This window comes from Acipenser ruthenus, chromosome 50, assembly GCF_902713425.1.
Source record: "Acipenser ruthenus chromosome 50, fAciRut3.2 maternal haplotype, whole genome shotgun sequence".
Classification (NCBI taxonomy): Eukaryota; Metazoa; Chordata; class Actinopteri; order Acipenseriformes; family Acipenseridae; genus Acipenser; species Acipenser ruthenus.
Window position 1 is genome coordinate 6,919,121 of NC_081238.1, and position 24,325 is coordinate 6,943,445.

The 24,325-nt window shown below is 43.5% G+C and overlaps 2 protein-coding genes across 4 annotated transcripts in view; both read left to right on the forward strand.

The window, feature by feature from the left end:
• Positions 1-6,403, forward strand: part of LOC131722027 (uncharacterized) — a 6,772-nt gene extending 369 nt beyond the window's left edge. The window contains exons 2-5 of the mRNA XM_059015590.1: positions 2,726-4,264; positions 4,458-4,577; positions 5,327-5,422; positions 5,756-6,403. Of these exons, the coding sequence (XP_058871573.1) occupies positions 3,431-4,264; positions 4,458-4,577; positions 5,327-5,422; positions 5,756-5,974 (1,269 nt within the window). The 5' untranslated portion in view covers positions 2,726-3,430 and the 3' untranslated portion in view covers positions 5,975-6,403. The remainder of the gene's footprint in view (positions 1-2,725; positions 4,265-4,457; positions 4,578-5,326; positions 5,423-5,755) is intronic.
• LOC117407809 (uncharacterized) overlaps positions 1-24,325 on the forward strand; it is a 504,618-nt gene that overhangs the window by 87,792 nt on the left and 392,501 nt on the right. The gene's annotated exons all lie outside the window — the stretch shown is intronic.

The window sequence follows — 24,325 nt, forward strand, 5'->3', positions numbered from 1 at the left end:
CTTCTGTAATGGTTGTTTTAGCATTTAAACCACCTGAACCACATTTACAGATAGATTTGCAAGGTTGTGTTTTTTTTTTTTTTCCCAGTAAAAACTTTTCAAATGGGGGAAGGGGGAAAATAAAATAGTACCCTTGACTCTGAGGACCTATGAATTGCTTCTGTTTGCAAAAATCCTTAACGGCTAGTTTCACAGCCCACGTTGAGCGCTAATCAGGGTCTGTGAAACTAGCCGCTAGTATGGCTAACTCCTTTAAATAAAATAATATATATTTAGCTCAAAGAGCAGGCTGCCCTATAATTCTGTTATAATTGTATAATATATACTGTGAACTAGCCGGCACCACACACGGTTCTTGCCCCTTTAAAAATAGACCCAGGACTCCAGAAACTGGTTTTTACAGCGCTGACGCGCTATTTCTTTTAATAAACACAAAACAAACACAAAAACAAAACACAAAATAAACTCCTAGCTCTATACGAGCACTAACTAGACACACGGGAACCTCACTATCGGGCAGGACGGCTAAGACGTTTAACTGCCAAACGCAAAAACACACTCTTCTTCAAACTTACACGACTGCTTGGAAGCAGAGCACCCCTTTCTGCCTCCTTCTCCTCAGCAGCCCCGAGCAAAGTGACTGCCTCTCTTTTATACCCTGCACCTGGCTCTAATTTAATAATAAGCACCAGGTGCAGGGGATAATTAATAATAAAACAATTAACAAATCAAAGTAACAATAAAGCAAAACAATCAAACAATAGAGCAAACTAACAAACAAGGTGCCTGCGCACATATCCTACACAGGGAGGATTTTAACACCCCTCCCTGCTGTCTTACAATACATATATAAAAAAATCACTCTTACATCTGTATCAAATACATGAACACTTTTTATAATAAGTGTGTCCGAGGCTCCCGCTTCTGTAAAGACGTGCGCGGCTGGACTCTGTAATAACAGCGTGTCCGAGGCTCCCGCTTCTGTAAAGACTCGTGCGGCTGGACTCTGTAATAACAGCATGTCCGAGGCTCCCGCTTCTGTAAAGACTCGCGCGGCTGGACTCTGTAATAACAGCGTGTCCGAGGCTCCCGCTTCTGTAAAGACTCGCGCGGCTGGACTCTGTAATAACAGCGTGTCCGAGGCTCCCGCTTCTGTAAAGACTCGCGCGGCTGGACTCTGTAATAACAGCGTGTCCGAGGCTCCCGCTTCTGTAAAGACTCGCGTGGCTGGACTCTGTAATAACAGCGTGTCCGAGGCTCCCGCTTCTGTAGAGACTCGCGCGGCTGGACTCTGTAATAACAGCGTGTCCGAGGCTCCCGCTTCTATAGAGACTCGCGCGGCTGGACTCTGTAATAACAGCGTGTCCGAGGCTCCCGCTTCTGTAAAGACTCGCGTGGCTGGACTCTATAATAACAGCGTGTCCGAGGTTCCTGCTTCTATAAAGACTCGTGCGGCTGGACTCTGTAATAACAGCGTGTCCGAGGCTCCCGCTTCTATAAAGACTCGCGCGGCTGGACTCTGTAATAACAGCGTGTCCGTGGCTCCCGCTTCTGTAAAGACACGCGCGGCTGGACTCTGTAATAACAGCGTGTCCGAGGCTCCCGCTTCTGTAAAGACTCGTGCGGCTGGACTCTGTAATAACAGCGTGTCCGAGGCTCCCGCTTCTATAGAGACTCGCGCGGCTGGACTCTGTAATAACAGTGTGTCCGAGGCTCCCGCTTCTATAGAGACTCGCGCGGCTGGACTCTGTAATAACAGTGTGTCCGAGGCTCCCGCTTCTGTAAAGACTTGCGCGGCTGGACTCTATAATAACAGCGTGTCCGAGGTTCCTGCTTCTATAAAGACTCGTGCGGCTGGACTCTGTAATAACAGCGTGTCCGAGGTTCCTGCTTCTATAAAGACTCGCGCGGCTGGACTCTGTAATAACAGTGTGTCCGAGGCTCCCGCTTCTATAAAGACTCGCGCGGCTGGACTCTGTAATAACACCGTGTCCGAGGCTCCCGCTTCTGTAAAGACTCGCGCGGCTGGACTCTGCAATAACAGCGTGTCCGAGGCTCCCGCTTCTGTAGAGACTCGCGTGGCTGGACTCTGTAATAACAGCGTGTCTGAGGCAGGGCAACTAGAACTGAAGAGCAGCACCTGGGCTTGGGTAAAACGTTTATATATTAAAAAGAAAAAAACACACCTTAACCAAACGAGGACATATCCCTCCTAATCGCGCTGGTGTTAAACTGAGGGTTTGTATCGGGGTTACAGCCCAAAGCAACCTGAAAGGAGGCTCAGGAGCGTGTGATACAAGATGGGTGGAGACCGGTGTGAAATCAGGAGCAGTGATCGTGCTCACCATGTAGAGTGACAGACAGACAGACATCCTTCAGATGAGACATGAAACAAACAAGGTCTTATTGGAAGTGACTCTGCAGCAGCAGCAGTTGTTGATGAAGCATAGCTCACCCCCTAGTCTCTAAGTCACTTTGGATAAAAACGTCCGCTAAATTAATAATTAATAATAAAAGATGGACACTATCGGCCCATAAGGATCCCAGTAACAAAAACAGTATTTCAGTAATTGCATTAGTTTTCTATACTGCAGACGCCATATGAAGGGTAAGAAGGTGGCAGGCAGGAGGGGGGTCAGTTCAAACTATTTTAAGTAATAAAATGTATTTTGAAGTTACTTTCCTTGTTTTGGTGAACTGCTGTCTGCTGTGCTTGCGTTTTCAGGATATCCTCCCGGGCCGCTCCTCCACTGCGGGCTTATCCTGCGATGATGATGAGGATGATGATGATGATGATGTCGCCCAGCCCAGCGCGCCTGAGGATACCACTTCTGACCAGCACAGGGGGGCAGGGGAAGGGCCGGGGCAGGGAGACGCCACCCTCCACAGTCACGGGGGAGCGCACGGGCCGAACCACAAAGCCAGCACTTCAGGAGAGCAGAGACAGGAGGCAGATCCAGAGAGGCAGCAGCCCACTGTAACGGAGCAAGGGGGGGCAGGAGAGGGGGGGCAGGAGCACCTACCCCATCCCGAGGGGTGCGGGACCCCTGGATTAAAAGCTTCTCTGGGGTTGGAGGATACAGAAACGCAGGGTGGTGGTGTTGCTGGTAGTCCACAGGGAGAGCTAGCCTGTTTATTAGGGAGCGCAGAGGCTGTGTTTACAGAGGGGGGGAAGCAGTCCGAGTCAGCCAAGCCGAAACACGTTGAGACTTACCCCGAGACACAGGCTGAAACATCGGCCAATCTGCAGGGAAAGGGGGTGGCGGAGCCTTGCAACGAAGCTGGGGCTCAGCCTGCACCCCCACAATCCCACTGCGGAACCCCCGGAGAGCCCCCTGCCCTGCCAGCAGCAGCAGCCTCCGTTCCCGAGAGAGAAGAATCTACGAGGATCTGCAAAGGGGTGATCCCCAGGCAGGGGCGAGAAGTCGCGATGGAGAAGGGCTCGCAAGTTTTCCCAAATCCGGGATCCGGAACAACACCGCCGCCTCATGCCTCTGCCGCCTCCTGGTCCCCTCGGAGCTGCGCGGGGCGATCCCAGATCCGACTCGGGAATGAGAACGCGGAATCGGCAGCAGGCAAGAAAATCCAAGACAGTGAGGAGGCGGGCCCTGAAATGAACGAGAAGGATTTCATGAGAAACACCCAACAAAGCCATTCACAGAGCAGAACCGAGACGGAAGAGTTAAAAGCATCGCAGAGCTTCGGAGATGGAGAGGGAAGCGACTGGGGACAAATAAAGCTTTCAGAGAACAACAAACTATCAACGTCATCATCCTGTGCAGCAGCAGCAGCAGCAGAATCCAAACCAGCAGCCGTGTACGTGAACCCGTGCGTGCTGGAGGAGAGGGACTGGGAATCCCGCTTCGCAGTGCTGGAGATGGAAGACTCGAGCGACGCGGGGGCCGGGCAGCGCAAGGCTAAGGGGGCGGCGCGGTCAAGGCGGTGCAAGCCTGCCACCAGTGCTGCTGCTGCTGCTGCTGCTGGGAAGAGGGAGGTGAGGACCGCGCTAGTGTGCGCTGAGACAGCCTGCCCTGATCTGACTCACACCGAGGCGGAGGGAAGTCTCCAGGGAGCAGCTGGGGCAGGCGGACAGAAAGACCCTGTCTCGGCCGCCCAGGATCGAGAGGAGGGGGGACCCCACCCCATTACCCCAGCTGCTGCCCGGGGGAGCCCCGAGTCTGAGAGAGAGGACGTGGGGGCCATACAGAGCTGCGAGGATCACAGCGAGTGGGACTCTGAGTTTCTGCAGAGCTGCTCCACGCAGGTGAGTGACCGGCGTTTACTGTGGGCAGTGGATCAGTCAGTCAGAGTCATATTAACATGGTCCCTTATTAAAGTTTCTCCTGATGTTTTAGCAGTCAGTCAGTCTCCCCCCCTCAGGATTATATAGCACTGAGTTTGCCATGGTTTCCAGGCAGCCTCTATCTCTCTATAAGAATCTCCCCTGTGTGTTGCAGCGCTTCCCTGAGTCCTGCTCTCTCCCGGCTCCGCTCCCCGTCCTTGGGACAGAGTCCGTGGTTCTTCCCTGGAGCTGCCTCTCTCCATCAGCTCCATCTCGGATCGCAGATCACACTGGGGTAAGCGGAGAGGGTGGGAGGGGGGACGTTTTCAAACATCTGTTCTCCATTAGTGTGTTTGAATGGAGTGTTTGTGTCCTTTTGTTCAGAAGGTAATTCTCTGGCAGTCACCCCATGACTAGCAACCGCTATGAAGCGCTTTAGCATTGAAACGCTGAAAGAAAAACTCAAATCCAGTGAGAAAGCATTTAGATTAGAAGTCGTCTTTTTGAACAGAAGGCTGCTGAAGGTTTTACAATGAAGCATTCAGCAGAGGCTGGGGGATCGCCCCCGGTGCCTCTATACAGCTGTGGTCCCCCTATAGAACAAACTCATTTTGCTGCGTGAAGTCGGATGAAACCTGCTGAATAACGTTACGTTCACATATTGAGATACACACCACCGCTTTGTAGTTTTCCCATGTACTTAACGAAAAACTGACGACAAATGTGACGTTTGGAAATCTAACATGACATGCTGCTGTGCTGATATTATGGCTTCAGGTCGACTTTATTTTCAGGATACTGTTTTGTTGTTTCTTTGATTACATGATGTTAAATAACAGATCAAAATGATGTTCAAATAGTGTATTTATTTATTTATTTATTGATTTATTTGTTTTTTTAAATGATGTTTCAATCCTAAAATGTCTCGGTTAGATGCTAGGTGTCCTACTCCAGTGGAGACGTTACAGCTGCAGTGGCTGGCTGGCTTTACAGCTGCAGTGGCTGGCTGGCTGTTTCAGTGCTGCTCTGTGTTCTTGTCTTCAGGGAGGCGATGCCCGAGCCCCGGTCCCAGTCTCTGCAGGACTACGAGGACGCCAGCGAGCTGGTGTGCGGACTCATAGAGGAGCTCTCGCAGATCAAGTAAGTGAACTCACCCGAGACACCAGACCGCTTCACTGCTCGCTCCTTTCACTCGCTCTGGGCTGTGTGTCTGCCTCTGTCTGTCGTTACAAAGATCTTCCTGACAATCTGTTGTCTCTGTGTATCTGCAGTTTGCACTCGTGGCTGGTTACGCATCCCTTCCCCGTTCTCTCTCCCGTTCTCTCTCTCTCTATCTCTCTCCCTGTCTGCGTAATGCTGTGCTTTTTGCTCCACTTGTCATCTAGCTGCACTGTGAAGCCCCACTGCCTGCTCTGTGTCTCTCTGTCTCTCCTCTCCTCCTGTCTCTGACATCGTGTGCGGGCCCTGTTTCAGCCGGCTCATCATGCTGACTCACCGGGAGCTGCAGTCTGGAAGGAACCCCCGCAGGGCCAGGCTGGGCTGGGAGACACACTGCCAACCCCAAGGACCTGTAACCCCACTGGGGACACACCGCCAACCCCAAGGACCTGTAACCCCACTGGAGACACACTGCCAACCCCAAGGACCTGTAACCCCGCTGGGAGACACACCGCCAACCCCAAGGACCTGTAACCCCGCTGGGAGACACACCGCCAACCCCAAGGACCTGTAACCCCGCTGGAGACACACCGCCAACCCCAGGGACCTATAACCCCGCTGGGAGACACACCGCCAACCCCAGGGACCTATAACCCCGCTGGGAGACACACCGCCAACCCCAAGGACCTGTAACCCCGCTGGGAGACACACCGCCAACCCCAAGGACCTGTAACCCCGCTGGAGACACACCGCCCACCCCAAGGACCTGTAACCCCACTGGAGACACACTGCCCACCCCAAGGACCTGTAACCCCGCTGGAGACACACCGCCAGAGCAGGGCCGTCAAACTCCAGTCCTCCAGTTTTTCATTCCAACTTGAGTTTCACTTCATTCCTCTAACTTATTTGTTCAATCGGACATCCTTGTGAGTGACTCTGCAGCAGCAGCAGTTGTGATGCATCGCTCACCTCCTGGTCTCTCTAAGTCGCTTTGGACAAAAGCGTCTGCTACTTGACTCCTTTTTAATAAAAATTTTTTTTTTAAAGGTCTTTTAAATTGACAGTTTAAAAAAAATGCCCTTGATTCAAAGTGTGCACGAGCTGTGAAACATTGTGAGGCCGAGGAGAGAGAAGTGTTTAATGTGTCCAATTCGTCAAATAATTTAGAGCAATTAAGTAATTCAGAGCTCAGGGTGGAAGGAAAGCCAGAAGCTGCCCTGTGACCCCCCAGGAGCTGAGACTCCCCCCCCCCCCCCCCCACCCCCGCACAAGAAGCACCCGCAGACACACGACACACAAGAGAGCAGCACAAAAATATTCAGCAGCCACTGAGCTGCAGTGGTCAGGTGCTTCTGTGTGTGTGTTTTTGTTGGGTTATTTTTTTTTAACGTTCTTAAAGTCTAAATGGTTTTAGAAAATACTTTGAATATTTGGTTGTCTCTTAGAAATGTTTTTTTTTTGTATTATTATTTATTTAATTGATTGTTTTGAAGCGGCTTACCAAATGTTTTTTTTTTTTTTTACAAGTTGAGTAAAGTTTGTTCTCTCATACTGAAGTTACTCCCTGTTCTCATTGGTGTGGAAGGTTTGTATTGGAATTCCTTTTAAAAAGCTGTTTTCTAGTTTTTATCCTGAGCCCCCCCCCCATCCTATCTAATACAGTGTGTCTCCACCCTGCTCCTGGAGAGCCCCCCTTATCCTATCTAATACAGTGTCTCCACCCTGTCCTGGAGAGCCCCCCCCCCATCCTATCTAATACAGTGTGTCTCCACAGTGTCCTGGAGAGCCCCCCTTATCCTATCTAATACAGTGTGTCTCCACCCTGTCCTGGAGAGCCCCCCATCCTATCTAATACAGTGTCTCCACCTTGTCCTGGAGAGCCCCCCCCCCATCCTATCTAATACAGTGTGTCTCCACCCTGTCCTGGAGAGCCCCCCCATCATATCTAATACAGTGTGTCTCCACCCTGTCCTGGAGAGCCCCCCCATCCTATCTAATACAGTGTGTCTCCACCCTGTCCTGGAGAGCCCCCCCATCCTATCTAATACAGTGTGTCTCCACCCTGTCCTGGAGAGCCCCCCCATCCTATCTAATACAGTGTGTCTCCACCCTGTCCTGGAGAGCCCCCCCATCCTATCTAATACAGTGTGTCTCCACCCTGTCCTGGAGAGCCCCCCCATCCTATCTAATACAGTGTGTCTCCACCCTGTCCTGGAGAGCCCCCCTATCCTATCTAATACAGTGTGTCTCCACCCTGTCCTGGAGAGCCCCCCCATCCTATCTAATACAGTGTGTCTCCACCCTGTCCTGGAGAGCCCCCCCATCCTATCTAATACAGTGTGTCTCCACCCTGTCCTGGAGAGCCCCCCCATCCTATCTAATACAGTGTGTCTCCACCCTGTCCTGGAGAGCCCCCCCATCCTATCTAATACAGTGTGTCTCCACCCTGTCCTGGAGAGCCCCCCCATCCTATCTAATACAGTGTGTCTCCACCCTGTCCTGGAGAGCCCCCCCATCCTATCTAATACAGTGTGTCTCCACCCTGTCCTGGAGAGCCCCCCCATCCTATCTAATACAGTGTGTCTCCACCCTGTCCTGGAGAGCCCCCCCATCCTATCTAATACAGTGTGTCTCCACCCTGTCCTGGAGAGCCCCCCCATCCTATCTAATACAGTGTGTCTCCACCCTGTCCTGGAGAGCCCCCCTATCCTATCTAATACAGTGTGTCTCCACCCTGTCCTGGAGAGCCCCCCCATCATATCTAATACAGTGTGTCTCCACCCTGTCCTGGAGAGCCCCCCTATCCTATCTAATACAGTGTGTCTCCACCCTGTCCTGGAGAGCCCCCCCATCCTATCTAATACAGTGTGTCTCCACAGTGTCCTGGAGAGCCCCCCCATCCTATCTAATACAGTGTGTCTCCACAGTGTCCTGGAGAGCCCCCCTATCCTATCTAATACAGTGTGTCTCCACCCTGTCCTGGAGAGCCCCCCCATCATATCTAATACAGTGTGTCTCCACAGTGTCCTGGAGAGCCCCCCCCCTATCCTATCTAATACAGTGTGTATCCACCATGTCCTGGAGAGCCCCCCCCCCATCCTATCTAATACAGTGTGTCTCCACAGTGTCCTGGAGAGCCCCCCCATTATCCTATCTAATACAGTGTGTCTCCACCCTGATTCTGTAGAGCCTCAATCAATTCTGCAGCAGCTGCTGCTTCTTGTTGTTTTTTAGTTATCTCTAAATCAGCAATTGCTAAATAAATACCTGCTGCTGAAACAACAACATGGGAATTCTGACCAATTAAGCCACAATCATTGAGTCAGTTAAGGGGGTGGAAGAGGGGGGGAGGGGGGGAGAGGGGGTTAGAACAAAAACCAGGAGACCCCCCCCCCCCCCCCCCTCCTCCAGCTCTCCAGGCCCTGGGTTGAGAACCACTGTGCTAAAATACATGTTCTTTAAATATGATATTTATGATAGTTTAAAAAGATATTTTAAAAGTTTAACTTTTCGTTTCTGAAAAAAATGTTTATCGAAGAACTGCTTGTACTGTAAGTTTCCTGAAAAAAACTAAAAAGGGAAGCAGCTAAAAGTAAGACCTGATGTGCCAGCGAAAAATAAATAGTGAAGTGAACAAATTGTTTTATACAGAAAAAAATTCATCTTTGACAAGGTTGGTCAAATCCAATATTCGATGGCCAAAGCGTTTTTGGTTTTCATTACAACTTCAGGTCTTAATTGCTTTAACTGATCTAATTATTTATGAATAGGTTTTTAATAGTAGACAAAGACACCACAGAGAAAGAGAACAACACGCCACCGTTTCATTACTGTTTAAAAAAAAAAATCCATTCACAATTTATTAAACAAAACACAAAAAATATAAAATCACAATGGAATACATTAGCTTTACAAGAGCAACTTGAGTTTCGAAACAATGCAGGTGTGTGTGTGTACATACATTATATATATATATATATATATATATATATATATATATATATATATATATATATATATACATACAGTGCCTTGCAAAAGTATTCAGACCCATGACCAATTCTCTCATATTAATGAATTGCAAATGGTACATTGAAATTTTGTTCTGTTTGATATTTTATTTTAAAATACTGAATCTCAAAATCAATTGTCAGTAATTATATATATATTATTGTCAGTAATTATATATATATTATTGTATGTAATTATATATATATATATATATTACTGTGTGTGTGTATGTGTGTAATTAGGCTTTTTTTTTTAAATTGTGCAGCAGCTTATAAAAACTTGGTAAGATTTCAAGTTCCTTGTTATACAATTTTATATTTAACTTGAAATCTCTCCATCCAACTGTTTAAAAATTCAAAAGCTCTGATGAGGATTAGAACAAATAGTTTTAGTTCAATTTGAGGGGTTCAATGAAGCAATTGAGAGCAGCTCCTCAGCTGGAACAAAAACCAGCAGAGACACAGACAGACAGACAGGCAGGAGACAGACAGACAGACAGACATACAGACAGACACACAGATACAGACAGACAGGCAGGTAGACAGACAGACAGACAGGCAGGCAGAAAGGCAGGTAGACAGACAGACAGGCAGGCAGAAAGGCAGGCAGGTAGACAGACAGACAGACAGGCAGGCAGAAAGGCAGGTAGACAGACAGGCAGGCAGAAAGGCAGGTAGACAGACAGACAGACAGGCAGGCAGAAAGGCAGGTGGTGGGGTTGAGAAATGTCTTTAGTGAAGTAAGTTGTGTAACATAAATAGGTTTGTACTTCCCATGGAATATAATTATCAGTTAAATTGAAGTTAAATTTTAAATTGTGTTTTGCTGTATTGTGCAAAAGAGACCATTAAAAGTGCAAAAGGGCTCACTGAGGGAAAAAAGGTACTTTTCATGCTTGATTGTCTTTGACATCAATATATACTAACGCTAGATAAATGTTCCATATAAAACCCCACTAAAGACCTACAAGCCTGATATGTGCTACTCATTTTTTAATCAGATTTTTATTTTATTTTTAATAAATAAACAAGGTCCAGAATCCTTTAGTAGCTGTTATCGATAATATTTCTTATGACTTGACTTATTTTTTCTGTAACTATGCAGGTAAGAAACTGAAGTGGATTAGTAACGTGCATGCAGTCATCATGTCTGTCTGTCTGTCTAATATATATATACAGTGCCTTGCAAAAGTATTCAGGGGGTTTCTTATTTTTAAGAAAAATATTTCCCAACATAAAACCAATATCACCTTACAATAATTGATTTTGAGATTCAGTATTTTAAAATAAAATATCAAACAGAACAAAATTTCAAATGTACCATTTGCAATTCAGTAATATGAGAGAATTGGTCATGGGTCTGAATACTTTTGCAAGGCACTGTATATATATATATACACATTATATATATATATATATATATATATATATATATATATATATATATATATATATATATATACACACACACACACACCTCTGCATTGTTTCGAAACTCAAGTTGCTCTTGTAAAGCTAATGTATTCCATTGTGATTTTATATTTTTTGTGTGTTGTGTTTAATAAATTGTGAATGGATTTTTTTTTTTTTTTTTTTAAACAGTAATGAAACGGTGGCGTGTTGTTCTCTTTCTCTGTGGTGTCTTTGTCTACTATTAAAAACCTATTCATAAATAATTAGATCAAATAAAGCAATTAAGACCTGAAGTTGTAATGAAAACCAAAAACACTTCGGCCATCGAATATTGGATTTGACCAACCTTGTCATAAGATGAATTTTTTTCTGTATAAAACAATTTGTTCACTTCACTATTTATTTTTCGCTGGCACATCAGGTCTTACTTTTAGCTTCTTCCCTTTTTAGTTTTTTTCAGGAAACTTACAGTACAAGCAGTTCTTCGATAAACATTTTTTTCAGAAATGAAAAGTTAAACTTTTAAAATATCTTTTTAAACTATCATAAATATCATATTTAAAGAACATGTATTTTAGCACAGTGGTTCTCAACCCAGGGCCTGGAGAGCTGGAGGGGGGGGGGTCTCCCGGTTTTTGTTCTAACCCCCCCTCCCCCCCTCTTCCACCCCCTTAACTGACTCAATGATTGTGGCTTAATTGGTCAGAATTCCCATGTTGTTGTTTCAGCAGCAGGTATTTATTTAGCAATTGCTGATTTAGAGATAACTAAAAAACAACAAGAAGCAGCAGCTGCTGCAGAATTGATTGAGGCTCTACAGAATCAGGGTGGAGACACACTGTATTAGATAGGATAATGGGGGGGCTCTCCAGGACACTGTGGAGACACACTGTATTAGATAGGACGGGGGGGGGCTCTCCAGGACATGGTGGAGACACACTGTATTAGATAGGATAGGGGGGCTCTCCAGGACAGGGTGGAGACACACTGTATTAGATAGGATGGGGGGGCTCTCCAGGACAGGGTGGAGACACACTGTATTAGATAGGATAGGGGGGCTCTCCAGGACACTGTGGAGACACACTGTATTAGATAGGATGGGGGGGGGGGGGGCTCTCCAGGACATGGTGGATACACACTGTATTAGATAGGATAGGGGGGCTCTCCAGAATCACAGAATCATGGTTGTAGACATTCAGTATGTTTACATGACAAAGCGTTTTCGGAAAACTAATGTTTTCGAAAAAAAGAATCAGAAAACTGATTCTTAAAACGTCACTTTTCTGTGTTTACATGATTAATGATAGAAGATCTAATTAAAATTTAACTGTATACATGGATTTAAGTTTTCGGAAAATGCAGGATATGTTTGCATGCAAAGTACTGTAGTAGCCAAAGTACGATTTGAATAGCGGACATTTCTGCGATAGAACGGAGACCAATCCAATATAGTGCTTTATCAAAGTGTCAGGTCTTAAATTCATAGATTACTATCCTATACGTCTATTCAGATTCCCCACAATGTGCAATCAGCCTTTCCAACAGCTCATCCTGTTCTATATTACCAGTTTCTTTTGCAGACATGATTTTAAATTATCACGTCATTTTAAAGCTGGAAAACATTTGCTGCTTCAGTATGGGCTATTAACAAATACATACAGACTTTAACAAATGTGTTACTTTTTCCCTAACCAGACAAATGGATGCATGCAGACTGACTACAGATTATTATTATCTTCTCTGTTTTCTAAAACCACGTGCAGGAATGAAGGTCAAAGTTTGCGCATGTGCAGTACGCTATCGGAATAAGTTTTCAGAAAAGTGTGTTTACATGATATACGTTTTGTTAGTTTTCTAAATTTAATCGGAAATTTCTAGGTGCTGTTTTCTGAAAACTTACTTTTGGAAGATTTCGATACATTTTCCGAAAACTGTGTTTACATGACTTTTGATATCGGAATTAGTTTTCCGAAAAATATCGGAATTCTTATGCTCATGTAAACGCACTGGTTGTATTAGACCCTTAGGGACCCAGGTATTTTGCCTGTTATTTTTTTACTATTGTTAGATTTGTGGCTAGAATTCTTTAACTATCCCCAAATAGGAAAAAAATCTATATCTAATTTATCAGAAAACAGGTCTTTGTGGCTTCGATATCACTGTTTCTCTTATTTTGTGTAAAAATGTTTGTTTACTGCACTGAGGTAGGGCTGTCCAGTGCAGCAGCAACACTCCTAAACACTGGCATTCAAGACTATCTCCTAATGTGGGCATCTACCGGAAATACACAAGTAAGACCTCGTTTTAAACCTCAGAATCTCCTCTTTCCAATGACGTATGGCATATAAACAGTGATGAAACGGTGGCGTGTTGTTGTCTTTATTTGTGGTGTCCTTGTCTACTCTTAAAAACCTAGTCATATTTTCAAATAGCACAAATAAATGAAATCTTACCAGCACAATTGAGATATATATATATATATATATATATATATATATATATATATATATATATATATATGTATGTGTGTGTGTACACACTCCTCTGCATTGTTTCAAATCTCAAGTTGCTCTTGTAAAGCTAATGTATTCCATTGTGATTTTATATTTTTTGTGTTTTGTTTAATAAATTGTGAATGGATTTTTTTTTTAAAACAGTAATGAAACTGTGGTGTGTTGTTCTCTTTCTCCGTGGTGTCCTTGTCTACTATTAAAAACCTATTCATAAATAATTAGATCAATTAAAGCAATTAAGACCTGAAGTTGTAATGAAAACCAAAAACGCTTCGGCCATCGAATACCGGATTTGACCAACCTTGTCATATAGATTCATTTTTTTCTGTATAAAAACAATTAGTTCACTTCACTATTTATTTTTTCTCTGACATATCAGGTCTTACTTTTAGCATCTTCTCTTTTTAGTTTTTTCAAGAAATCCATGTGTTTTTTTTTCCCAGTTGCACTGGTTGGCACGTAGACAATTAAAGTATACAGTGCCTATAGAAAGTCTACATCCCCTTTCAAAATGTTCAACTTTTGTTGCCTTGTAGCCTGGAATTAAAATTCATTAAAATACTTTTTTATTCATTGATCTACACATCCTACCCCACAACTTCCAAGTGAAAAAAAATATTCTAGAAATTTGTAGAAAATTAATTATAAATTAAAACTGAAATAGCTTGGTTGGGTAAGTGTCCCCCTTGTAATAGCAATCCTAGATTAGCTCAGGTGTAACCAATTGCCTTCAAAATCACACACCAAGTTAAGTGGCCTCCACTTGTTAAATTGCAGTAATTCACATGATTTCATGATAAATTCAGCAGTTCCTGTAAGTTCCCTCTGCTGGGTAGTGAATTTCAAAGCAAAGACTCAACCTTGAGCACCAAGGCGCTTTCAAAAGAACTCCGGGACAAAGTTGTTGAAAGGCACAGATCAGGGGATGGGTATAAAAAAAAAAATATTAAAGACCTTGAATATCCCTTGGAGCACGGTCAAGACGATTAAGAAGTGGAAGGTGTATGGCACCACCAAGACCCTGCCTAGATCAGGCCGTCCCTCCAAACCGGATGACCAAGCAAGAAGGAGAATGATCAGAGAGGCTACCAAGAGGCCAATGGCAACATTGCAAGAGCTACAGACTTTTATGGCCAAATCTGGTCAAAGTGTGCATGTGACAACAATATCCTAAGCACTCCACAAATCTGGCCTGTATTTTACCCAAGAAAGACCACCTTGAATCCCGTTTGAAGTATGCAAAAAACACTCTGTAGCCATGTGGCAAAAATTTGGTGGTCTGAAGAAACTAAAATGGAACTTTTTGGCCTAAATGCAAAGCGTTATGTCTGGCGCAAACCCAACACAGCACATCACCCAGGTAACACCATCCCTACTGTGAAGCATGGTGGTGGCAGCATCATGTTATGAGGATGTTTCTCATTGGCAGGGACTGGGGCACTTGCCAGGATAGAAGGGAAAATGAATGGAGCAAAGTACAGTGAAGTCCTTGATGAAAACCTGCTGCCCTCTGCAAGAAACCTGAAACTGGGACGGAAGTTCACCTTTCAGCATGACAACGACCCAAAGCACACAGCCAAATCTACACTGTAGTGGCTAAGGAACAAAAAGGTAAATGACCTTGAGTGGCCCAGTCAGAGCCCCGACCTAAATCCAATCGAAAATTTGTGACATAACTTGAAGATTGCTCTCCATCAACGCTCCCCAAGGAACTTGACAGAGCTTTAACAGTTTTGTAAAGAAGAATGGTCAAATATTGCCTAATCTAGGTGTGCAAAGTTGGTAGAGACCTATCCCAACAGACTCACAGCTGTAATTGCTGCCAAAGGTGTTTCCACGAAGTATTAACTCAGGGGGGTGGAGGCTTATCCAATTATGATCTTTCAGTTTTGTATTTATAATATATAATCTTTTTCTCAATAAAAACTTTTCCCCCTTAACAGTGTAGAGTATGGAGGATATATATATATATATATATATATATATATATATATATATATATATATATCCTCTTGAGAGCTAATATAATGCAAATATATAAAAAAAAGGTTTTATCTTTTTAATATTGCAAATCTGTAAAAAGATTAACAGATTTAACAAAATAGAACCAAAACAAGTTCTTGGAAATACTGTTTAGCCGAATAGAAAGAGGACATTTAAGTATCACTTCTTTAGAGAGGGGAAGGAGAGGGGGAGGAGGGAGGGGGGAAGCAGGGCCATGCAGCTTGGGTGGGACACGTTTGGGGGGGGGGGGTTAATGAGTGGATTGTTTTTTGTCTAAAGGTGGATTTTAAAGAAGGGCTGTCGAAATATGATTGGGTGAAAGTGGCTTGAATGAAGGCTGGGGGTGTTTATGTTGTAGTATAAAGAAGTGAACCTTCTTTGCTGATTAATAATTTGCATTGTCTCTGCATGTTAAGAAGTAAATGTAATACAGGATCCGGAGAGAGAGAAAGAAAAGACTTGAAGTGTTTTGTTTAAAACTTTACATTGGCGGGCTACAGAGTTCCAGTCTACGAGACCACTGGTGAGCATTTTCCACTTTCAAACCTTCCAGCCGACACTTTATTCTGGTCAGGGTTGGCCATTTTTTTGATTGAAAAAAATAAATAAAAAAATGAATAAAAAGGGATTTATTTGATATAAATTATGGAAACATTTTAGGGGTAGGGGTACCTAATGTTCTTAGGGTGTTGCAAATAGTAATTTGTGAATAGTTACTGTACATAGCACGTCACGGACCTCATAGCAAAACAAATAATGTGATATCTTATAACAACTGTAAGTCACCCTGGATAAGGGCGTCTGCTAAGAAATAATAATAATAATAATAATAATAATAATAATAATAATAATAATAATAATAATAATTAGCCCCCTCCCCCATTAGATAAGGTTTCTTACCTTGGTCGTGTTTTCTGCAAGCTGCTTTACAGATCCATTTTCATTTGTTCAAACGTGTTAACTACACACTTCAATGTGAAGCGATGTTTTGGAATTTTGTCGGCTGCCTGACTGGTTTTGCAGTTTCCAGTCATTTCTGATTTTAACCTCGATCACTTGATGCAGCACCAATCATTATATTTTTTTCTTCATTTCATTTTGGAACACATACAAATTCCAGTTTTAAACTTCTCATGTGCTACCGGTACTTAAGGGACTCTTGCAGAGGCTCAGTATTTTTAAGTTTTGATCTGTAACGCAATTAAGTAGGGCCTGTAAATTGACAGAATGATTAAATAAATAAATATATTTTAAGCAGAATGAACATATTGATTGTATAATGATGATATAATGCCAGGGCCCATGTGCAACATCACCTACCCTGTAATCACTAGATCAAGACTCAAGTGCAGTGCATGTAGGCTATTTGTTTGTGTGTTTGTGTTTGTGGCTCCCGGGCCTCCTAGCACTGCGATGGCTGCTATGGTGGTACGTTGCCACTAGTACATACCAAAACTAATTACTAAATGAACACGTACATGAAGCAGATTATTTATCATTGTGGCATCCTCCAGATATGAGCTAGAATATTTTTTGCCTTCTAAAAAGGCTTTCTAGAGTTTGATCCCAGCCACTATTACATCATTCACATCATTACTGCATCACATATTGTCATGTTGACTACATTTGAATGTGCATAAGAGTGAAAATCCCCTCTGACCCTGCGCTAGGTATTGCATCAGCAGCACGGTCTTGTCCTTTACACTCAGAATGAGTCTATCAGTCTGTCACAAGCTTGCAGTTCAAGGGGATAGTCCCCCTTTAAACACAGTTTAGATGATTAGATATCACTTAAATAGGGATGAGATTCCCTGCTTTTCCATTTTTATTGAAAAACTGTATAAAATAGATAATAAAATAAAAAAAATATTTTAAAAAGGAAATCAAATCGGTGATTTCAGTCGAGTTGATTTAAATCACCAGCCCAGATTTTGTCGATGTCCATGGAAATATGGCTTTTTTTCTCCAAAATGTTCATTCTTATCCCCCAATTAAACATTGGACAGTTTTCTAAACCATTTCGCTCTACTTTTGTCCCTACACAGGTTTCTGTTGCTGATGTGATAAACGCTTACAGTATATCTACTCTCAGGTTCGGTATTTCATTCTTTCAGGGTTAAACGATCTGCCCGTGTTCCACAGAACACTACAAATAAAACAAAAAAAAAAGTAAAATCTACACCGTATATACTTAGTTGTTTTTGTGGATTAAGTGCTGTATTTTAACATATTGTAACACATTGTACATAATGATAGGATTCTGAAAATGCTACTTCTCAAAAACGATGACTGCACGTGAACTGAATTGATAATAAGAGCCTTTATTCCGATTCCAAACGTGCTGCTTTGTCGATGCAGGATGTATTTGTAGGCATATATACAGTGATGTAGAAAATCAAAAGAATTGGCAATGAATGCAAACATGAAAAACAGATAAGGGAAGCAGCATAACAGAGAAAGAAACTCTGACTGTAATCTCTGCACTACGATTTAAAGGGGATCTCAAGTTGTTTTTTGTGTGTTACGTGTTCCCATGTGTTGCTACAACTGTTTAAGTAAGGTGTGGGTATTGTTTTTATTTGCAATTTGACATCCTCACCACTTTCACACTATTAAACTGCCATCTACACAGTGCTCCGTTTCCAAGATGGCTTCACATGTACCCTTCAGAAGAACTTCAGAACTACATTTCCCATCATCCTCCTGCTCAAGCATGTATGATGGGGGGGTGTGGGGGGGGGAATGTAGTTTAGTGTTAATGAAGTAAAGGCAACAGACTGCTTAGGGTTTGGTTTGATCACTTGGCCTCCCCACTTGTCAGAGTCACAAGCCGCTACTGCCCTGCTAATAATGACGTCATTACGGCATTGACGGCATCACTTTTTTTTTTTTTTTTTTTTTTTTAAATACCGGTATACTGTCCCACCCCTAATTTGTATTATGTCTGGAAACGGCTGCACCTGTCTGGAGCTTTTTCTTGATTTTTATTTACATTACATTTGTATAATATTCAGAGTCTCTGCAAGTCGCCTTGGATAAAGGCATCTGCTAAATAAACAAATAATATGATGCATCATTGCTTCTATTTTAGTGGAACTGTATAAAGGTACTTTGGTTTCTGTTTGATGTAATCGACTTGCTTCACATTATTTATGATGTAATTAAATGCTCCTTCTTTAGTCTTGTTATAACGACAGGTTATGTTCATATTTAGCATAAAAGAATAAACATCCTTTGCAAATAAAACCATTTCTTAATTTAAGTTTGTTTAAATTAGTTTGAAATTGCACTGGGTCAATATGACCCTAAACAGAATGGATGTGCCTACATTCTGAACCGAATAGGAGGGTTAAGAATTGAAGTTTTGAAATTGTGTTTCAGGAAAGCTGAGGAATAAGAGATTTGAGAAGACACCGTGAAGAGGAACCAACAGATATGGACATTTCAAAGTAATTCTATTCCCGATTTATCTGCTTAAAGGGGATTTCAAGTTGTTTTGTGTGTGTGTGTCACGAAGGACAATTAAAGTCAAAGGCAAGTATAATTACTTTAATTGCTAAAGGCAGCCAAACTACGCCACCTGGTGGAATATACGGGCACCAGGTCCCGAAATATGAATATACTTTCGTGATTAGATCTAATATTTAATAAACTTTTATCCAAATCCTTCTTTACAGGTTCTTTTTTTTTAATCCCAGGACCACACAACACACTCCACACAAGATACAATTATAAAATAAGCTTTATTTAGTACAGAAAATTCTTTAAAATATAAAAAACTTCAGTTACAACACAGTATTATTCCTTATTCTCGCTCATCTGGTTAACACAGGATAGCATACTCGGTACACATTTTTAAAACACATCATTCAATAACGAAGGTGTTGCAACAAAAAAATAAAATCAATATTTCAATATTTGGCAGAACAATTGAATAAAGTCCACTAAATAGTGGTGCAACTACTTGTCCACCGCGAACAGCTAGAAATATTGGTATGCAAGAGAAAACAAAAGAAAAATCAATCTCAATCTCACGAATCTCTGTCCCGGTTCCGTTGATGGCTGAGAAAAGATCCAACTCGTTACACCCGTGCCTACAGAGGACTCTAGAAAGAACAGTCCATGTTCAGCGCAGCTCACTGTAGCCTCCAGGAACGCGCACAGATTCTCCCGTGCAGCAATAACAGTTCCGGCTGCAGCAACGCTGATCCCGGCGCACACTCTAGCCCCAGAACATCAGTCTTCAGCACAACGTATATAAACACAGATTTTAGTCCCTACACAGATTTACTGCATAGTCAAACTTCACTCAATTGATCTATCAAAAAAAGGACACAGTCTCGGCTCATTCCAAGCAATTCCACCCGGTTTATCACGGAAGGGGGTATAACAGTCACAGTATTAAAATCACAAAAATAACATCTGTCAGCGTCTTAAGCAGCCAAATATGAGAACCAATATGTTTTTTCAGTATTGTACTTCCCTGTGTGCTGCCTGAGTCGCGTCTCTATCAATTTTCATACTTTTTCATCTACGAAACGTTGTTCTTTTCTTTCTACAGCTCTGTTCCCACACTCTTGTCCACCTGCTCCCCTACTTAATCCTTCAATATCAGGTCGATCTTGCGGGTCTATATTCCGCTTCCCTCGTCACCGTTCATTCATTTTTTCTCTCGTTTGTGAGTCGAAGCACTCTTTTTATTGTCTGTGAGGGATAGGTTAGGGCAGGTGAAAACACCGGAGATGATTACTGTGGGAGTCTGGAGTCAGGGATCCCAAACTGGTCTCAGGTGTGCTGTTCAAGCACATAAATTAACAATTAGTGAATGCAACAAAAACAAACCACACAGTGATAAAAAAAGAAACTTCACACACTAGAATTATAACAATAAAAATCAAACACATCATAATAATAAAAATTAAACACATTATAATAACCGTGAATATATTAAAAAGAAATATTTAGTGCACACAATAATAATAATACTTGCTCCACCCCCACCATTTTAACAACTTGGTCATTCATGACGTGTGTGTGTGTGTGTTTGTTACATGTTCCCATGTGTTGCTACACTGTTTAATTAAGGTGTGTGTGTGTTATTTTATTTTGACACCTTGACCACTTTTTTAAACTATTAAATTGCATTCTACACAGTGCTGTTTCAAGATGGCTTCCCATGTACCCTTCAGAAGAACTTCAGAACTACATTCCCCATCACCCCCATCATACATGCGTGAGCAGGAGGATGATGGGAAATGTAGTTAATAGTGTAAAACACTGGTCAGGATGTCAAAAAAAAAACAATACACAATCCTTACTTAAACAGTTGTAACATGTAACACACACACAAAAGAAAACTTGAGATCCCCTTTAAGAAGTTTATACCAACACTCTGGGGGGGGGGGGGGGGGGGGGGGGGGGGGTCTGTTTTTTCTTCAAAATGTTTAATCTGGATTTAATAGTCCTATGTCATTTTCTTTCTTTTTTTTCTTTTTTTTTAATTTTGGAATCGGCAGTTATTTTACCCCCATGCACTCACGCTGTCGTCTTTCGAAACTTGGTTCAAGCTGTCAAGTTAAGCCATCCTTGGTATCACTCCCATAGACCAGGATTGGCTGAATTATGCTGTCAAACAGTTTGAAGAATATTCATTTCGTGGGAGGATTAAATGCAGCCAGTGTTTGTTTTTTTTAAACTCTCTCTCTCTCTCTCTCTCTCTCTCTCTCTCTCTCTCTCTCTCTCTCTCTCTCTCTCCAGGTTTATTCGCAGGTCCATTCTAGACATCATCTGTGTAATCCCACAGGTCATATGTGCTGTTTCCGAAGTAAGAACAACATTGTAACTGAAACTAAACCCAGTCCAGCAGACAGACAGACAGACAGACAGACAGACAGACAGACAGACAGACAGACAGGCAGGCAGACAGGCAGGCAGACAGGCAGGCAGGCAGACAGACAGACAGACAGACAGGCAGACAGACAAGGCAGACAGACAGGCAGACAGGCAGGCAGGCAGACAGACAGACAGGCAGGCAGGCAGGCAGACAGACAGGCAGGCAGGCAGACAGACAGGCAGACAGATAGACAAGGCAGGCAGACAGGCAGACAGACAGACAGGCAGGCAGGCAGACAGACAGACAGACAGATAGACAAGGCAGGCAGACAGGCAGACAGACAGACAGGCAGGCAGGCAGACAGACAGACAGACAGACAGGCAGGCAGGCAGACAGACAGGCAGGCAGACAGGCAGAGCAGCGTTTGGGACTCTAGTGCCTTCATCAGCACTGTGAAGAGCTATGCACACCGGACGAGAATGAAGCGAGCGAATAAAAAAGAATGAAGCCTTTGGGTTTAAATGGAGCAATGCACACCACAGGCGTAGCGAGCGGAGTGAATGAAAAAGAATGAACCCTATGGGTTTAAATGGAGCAATGCACACCACAGGCATAGCGAGCAGAGCGAATGAAAAAGAATGAACCCTACGGGTTTAAATGGAGCAATGCACACCACAGGCGTAGCGAGCGGAGTGAATGAAAAAGAATGAACCCTATGGGTTTAAATGGAGCAATGCACACCACAGGCATAGCGAGCAGAGCGAATGAAAAAGAATGAACCCTACGGGTTTAAATGGAGCAATGCACACCACAGGCGTAGCGAGCGGAGTGAATGAAAAAGAATGAACCCTATGGGTTTAAATGGAGCAATGCACACCACAGGCATAGCGAGCAGAGCGAATGAAAAAGAATGAACCCTATGGGTTTAAATGGAGCAATGCACACCACAGGCATAGCGAGTGGAGCGAATGAAAAAGAATGAACCCTATGGGTTTAAATGGAGCAATGCACACCACAGGCGTAGCGAGCGGAGTGAATGAAAAAGAATGAAGCCTATGGGTTTAAATGGAGCAATGCACACCACAGGCATAGCGAGCGGAGTGAATGAAAAAGAATGAACCCTATGGGTTTAAATGGAGCAATGCACACCACAGGCATAGCGAGCGGAGTGAATGAAAAAGAATGAACCCTATGGGTTTAAATGGAGCAATGCACACCACAGGCGTAGCGAGCGGAGCGAATGAAAAAGAATGAACCCTATGGGTTTAAATGGAGCAATGCACACCACAGGCATAGCGAGCGGAGCGAATGAAAAAGAATGAACCCTATGGGTTTAAATGGAGCAATGCACACCACAGGCATAGCGAGCGGAGCGAATGAAAAAGAATGAACCCTATGGGTTTAAATGGAGCAATGCACACCACAGGCATAGCGAGTGGAGTGAATGAAAAAGAATGAACCCTATGGGTTTAAATGGAGCAATGCACACCACAGGCATAGCGAGTGGAGTGAATGAAAAAGAATGAACCCTATGGGTTTAAATGGAGCAATGCACACCACAGGCGTAGCGAGCGGAGTGAATGAAAAAGAATGAACCCTATGGGTTTAAATGGAGCAATGCACACCACAGGCGTAGCGAGTGGAGCGAATGAAAAAGAATGAACCCTATGGGTTTAAATGGAGCAATGCACACCACAGGCATAGCGAGCAGAGCGAATGAAAAAGAATGAACCCTACGGGTTTAAATGGAGCAATGCACACCACAGGCATAGCGAGCGGAGTGAATGAAAAAGAATGAAGCCTATGGGTTTAAATGGAGCAATGCACACCACAGGCATAGCGAGCGGAGTGAATGAAAAAGAATGAACCCTATGGGTTTAAATGGAGCAATGCACACCACAGGCATAGCGAGCGGAGTGAATGAAAAAGAATGAACCCTATGGGTTTAAATGGAGCAATGCACACCACAGGCGTAGCGAGCGGAGCGAATGAAAAAGAATGAACCCTATGGGTTTAAATGGAGCAATGCACACCACAGGCATAGCGAGCGGAGCGAATGAAAAAGAATGAACCCTATGGGTTTAAATGGAGCAATGCACACCACAGGCATAGCGAGTGGAGCGAATGAAAAAGAATGAACCCTATGGGTTTAAATGGAGCAATGCACACCACAGGCATAGCGAGTGGAGTGAATGAAAAAGAATGAACCCTATGGGTTTAAATGGAGCAATGCACACCACAGGCGTAGCGAGTGGAGCGAATGAAAAAGAATGAACCCTATGGGTTTAAATGGAGCAATGCACACCACAGGCGTAGCGAGTGGAGCGAATGAAAAAGAATGAACCCTATGGGTTTAAATGGAGCAATGCACACCACAGGCGTAGCGAGCGGAGCGAATGAAAAAGAATGAACCCTATGGGTTTAAATGGAGCAATGCACACCACAGGCATAGCGAGCGGAGCGAATGAAAAAGAATGAACCCTATGGGTTTAAATGGAGCAATGCACACCACAGGCATAGCGAGTGGAGCGAATGAAAAAGAATGAACCCTATGGGTTTAAATGGAGCAATGCACACCACAGGCATAGCGAGTGGAGTGAATGAAAAAGAATGAACCCTATGGGTTTAAATGGAGCAATGCACACCACAGGCATAGCGAGTGGAGTGAATGAAAAAGAATGAACCCTATGGGTTTAAATGGAGCAATGCACACCACAGGCGTAGCGAGCGGAGTGAATGAAAAAGAATGAACCCTATGGGTTTAAATGGAGCAATGCACACCACAGGCGTAGCGAGTGGAGCGAATGAAAAAGAATGAACCCTATGGGTTTAAATGGAGCAATGCACACCACAGGCATAGCGAGCAGAGCGAATGAAAAAGAATGAACCCTACGGGTTTAAATGGAGCAATGCACACCACAGGCATAGCGAGCGGAGTGAATGAAAAAGAATGAAGCCTATGGGTTTAAATGGAGCAATGCACACCACAGGCATAGCGAGCGGAGTGAATGAAAAAGAATGAACCCTATGGGTTTAAATGGAGCAATGCACACCACAGGCATAGCGAGCGGAGTGAATGAAAAAGAATGAACCCTATGGGTTTAAATGGAGC